Source organism: Pezoporus wallicus, unplaced genomic scaffold (assembly GCF_028554395.1).
Source record: "Pezoporus wallicus isolate ANWC-B61680 ecotype Strahan unplaced genomic scaffold, APGP_CSIRO_Pwel_v1 contig_2384, whole genome shotgun sequence".
Classification (NCBI taxonomy): Eukaryota; Metazoa; Chordata; class Aves; order Psittaciformes; family Psittacidae; genus Pezoporus; species Pezoporus wallicus.
This window is the reverse complement of record NW_026640488.1, coordinates 1-3,290: the sequence shown is the minus strand read 5'-3', so window position 1 is coordinate 3,290 and position 3,290 is coordinate 1. Positions and strand designations below refer to the sequence as shown.

Genomic DNA, 3,290 nt, shown 5'->3' with positions numbered 1-3,290 from the left:
ATATATATATACTATGTATAAAATAAATTAAAAAGGGCAAGGAGGAAATAGCCTTGTATATGCTTCAAATTGACACAGACCAGTAGTTCCATAAATGAACACTTTACCATCTTTGTGGTAAGAAGTTGACATAAAAGTTCAAAACCATACAATACTTATAAATAGAAAGAGTTCAAAAGATATTTTTTTAAAAAATGGAATTTAAACATCATTTTCCCTTCCCCCACAATACACTTTAGTTTTGTATGTCATAACATCAATACATTTAGAGAGTATGTGAGTATCACATCCCCTCAAGAAGTGATAATGAAGCAGGTAAAAGTGCTAGCGGTGTTAAAATTGAAGACTTCTCCCAAAGAACTCCACCTGCTCCTCAGCCTTCTCCTGAAATGAAGGCTATCAACATTCATCACCCAGTCTGAGGTATGGGCTGAATTAAAACCTGCAACTGGCACTCCTCACCCCTTTGCTATGTTTTGCCTCTGCTAAAACATAGCAAAGATCTGTTGATCTGGTAATTGACAACCGTGGTGCACAATCTCTTACCTCCGTTCAGCTTGGATATAATTTCATCACAATATAAAAAAAAGTTATTTTGAAACACAGTATTAATGCTTAATTTCTTACAGAAAAAAAACAACAAACCACCAAAACCAAAACCAACCAAACTACTTTAAATCCTCTTTGAAACCATGTTTAAATGTTCTTGTTCCAGATTTAAAGCTTCACATAAACACCGGACAGAAGTATGACAGTTTTAAACCAAGAGAGCACCTAAAAAACATACCATAGGTAAAAATGAAATGAATCATCTCTCCACTTCATGAAAAATGTAGGAACCCTGTCAGCAACAGTAGTACACTCAGAACGAACAAGGTGAAAAGGAGCATCTAGAATACTCAAGAGGCTTGCTACGCTACTTCTCTTTATTGCCCATTCTCTCATTTGTATGGATGGCCACTGCATGACAAGATGTCTGTGATAGTTCTTCCTTTCACCACTGCTGCCAGCTGAAGTCGTCATTGCTGCCAAAGACCAAGAAAAATCCTAGGATGGTGGCAAAGATGACTGTATTCCCCGTAAGAACAAGTGCACATGCACCCCAGTAGATCTGTGAACAAGGGGAATTTTGTTAGACATGTTTTGAACTGAACGCTGACAAGAAAAAAAGTAATGTTTTAATGTCATGCTCTAGACAAAGTTCATCAACAGGTCCATGATGCAAGAAGGTGGTATCTCATTATTTGGGGCTACAAAAAGAAGGCTGAGTTCATCCAGAATGACTCAATCAATTCACAACTAGCCAAGCAGCACTGGTTCTTTTAGCCATGCTCAAAGTGCTGGCTAACAGGCACAGCTGTTTCACTGCAGCATCCAAAAACTGTAAGGTAAGGCTATGTAGCAGCATCAAACATATCTGCAGCCCAGGTAGACTTGCTGACCATGCTGTAAGACTTTTATTAAACCTGCAAGTATCATAGAATCACAGAATCAGAGAAATGTCTGGGTTGGAAGGGACCTTCAAAAGTTCATCCAGTTCCAACCCCCTGCCACAGGCCGGGACACCTTCCACTAGACCAGGTCTCTCACAGCCCCATCCAGCCTGGCCTTGAACACTTCTATAATATCCCAGTAACAAAACAGGAGGTGACTGTTTTCCAAAGACAGTAAGTGATTACTCGAAGGCATTCAAACTGACCCTCTGAGCTGTTCTTGCCTGAAGAGATTTTGTAAGAGAGCACTCCATGATGTTTGGACTTAGTAGTGCTCTCTGAAATTCACACAAACAAGGTCATCTTTTAAAGGATTTCAGTGAAAAGCCATATATTGGGAAAGATGTAATGACAACTCAGAAGTTTAAAAAAAAACAACACCCCAACATCAATATAACGTACATTGAGTGCAAAAAAGGCATTGTATATTCATGCTTCTTTAGCCCAACTGTTCCACAAACTGCCTTCAAAGTATTCTACACACTTTGATGTTTCTTTACTTGCCTGTTAAGTTTCCACTCTATTTTCTAGCCCCTTTTCTCTGCATTGCATATAGGCTGTTATGGCTTATTCAACGGCCAGGTGAAGCTACTGGCAATCATGACATTCTGTCATGCTTCCATGTTAAGTATTAGGTTTTTTTTGCAGGCAAGAAATCCTGTTCTGTTTCCACAGCAGGCATCTTAAGTATGTATTTATAAGAATTGCTTAGCGCATGAGAGCTTTACCTTGAGTAATAAACAGAACAAGATTTCTAGTAAAAACAAAGAATAGATTGAAATATTACTAACCAGTTCTGCTCTGGCAAACACTACTGGTAGCCCAAACGCTGAGACGACAATGCCTGTTGTAAGAAATATTGCTAGCTCCTTGCAGGCATTACTTGTAGCATCTGTGTCATCTACTAATCTTCTTGCTATGCAGTATGGGATAGGAGACAGGATGTAAAAAAACAGAACAAACAGTGGCCAGTACTGACTGAAAAAGAAAGGAGAAGAAAAGTTAAGATTAACTTGATTTACTTCACATTCTCCCTAAAAATCAGTGCAAGACATTTTCCCTATCCAGCACCCACATTCAGGACAGGAGGCACATGCCCAGAGAAAGCAAATCCTCTTTGGAAGCAGCTGACATTAACCAGTTTGTGAGCAGCTTCAGCTGACCTCAGCAGCAGAGAGCTCACTAACAGGATATTCACGAAGCGTGACTTCACTAAGCAAGCCTACATCTAACGCCACATAACAACACAAGCTGAGCTCTGAAGTTTAACCTGCACATCCACAGAACAAAGCACTGTTCTCAGCCCCAACACTCCGCTGCCATGGGGTACCAAGGCTTTTCTTTAATCTGAATGTAACCAACAATAACCTACAAAAATTGTACCATCAAATTTGGCAACGTTTTCTTTCATTGCTTACAGCTCACCATACTAGATTTCTCAGACACAGTAATGCAGTTGCTCACTGTTTCAATAAAACCTTATGGCATTGTTTGGAGTGTGGCTGCATAGCTGCATAATGATCTCCTTACCTGGGGGCTGTGTCACTAACCCTGGTTTTGGAGCATAAACAAGCTGGTGTAAGAAAGTGAGTCATGTGTAAAGAACTGCGATGCATAGCCACTAAAAGGGCCACTAACAGAATATTTAACATTAAGTAAGTCAATTTAAAAGATTTTCTGTTAAAGTCAGCATTCACTTGCAAAGGGTCAGAGCCACAGGCCTAATTTTCTCAACTTCTGGTCTACTACTTTGTATATCCTGGCAAGGGGGAGACAGAAATGAGCAGACCAAACGCA

General features: G+C 39.8%; 1 protein-coding gene across 1 annotated transcript; it reads right to left on the bottom strand.

Moving 5' to 3' along the window:
• Positions 1-678: 678 nt before the first annotated feature.
• LOC130604536 (leptin receptor overlapping transcript-like 1) lies at positions 679-2,527 on the bottom strand (the record flags this gene model as incomplete). Its single annotated transcript, XM_057419118.1, has 2 exons — positions 679-1,111; positions 2,285-2,527. Coding segments are annotated over 2 exons (360 nt in total), but the record flags the coding sequence as incomplete, so codon positions are not given.
• Between the last annotated feature and the right edge of the window lie 763 nt (positions 2,528-3,290).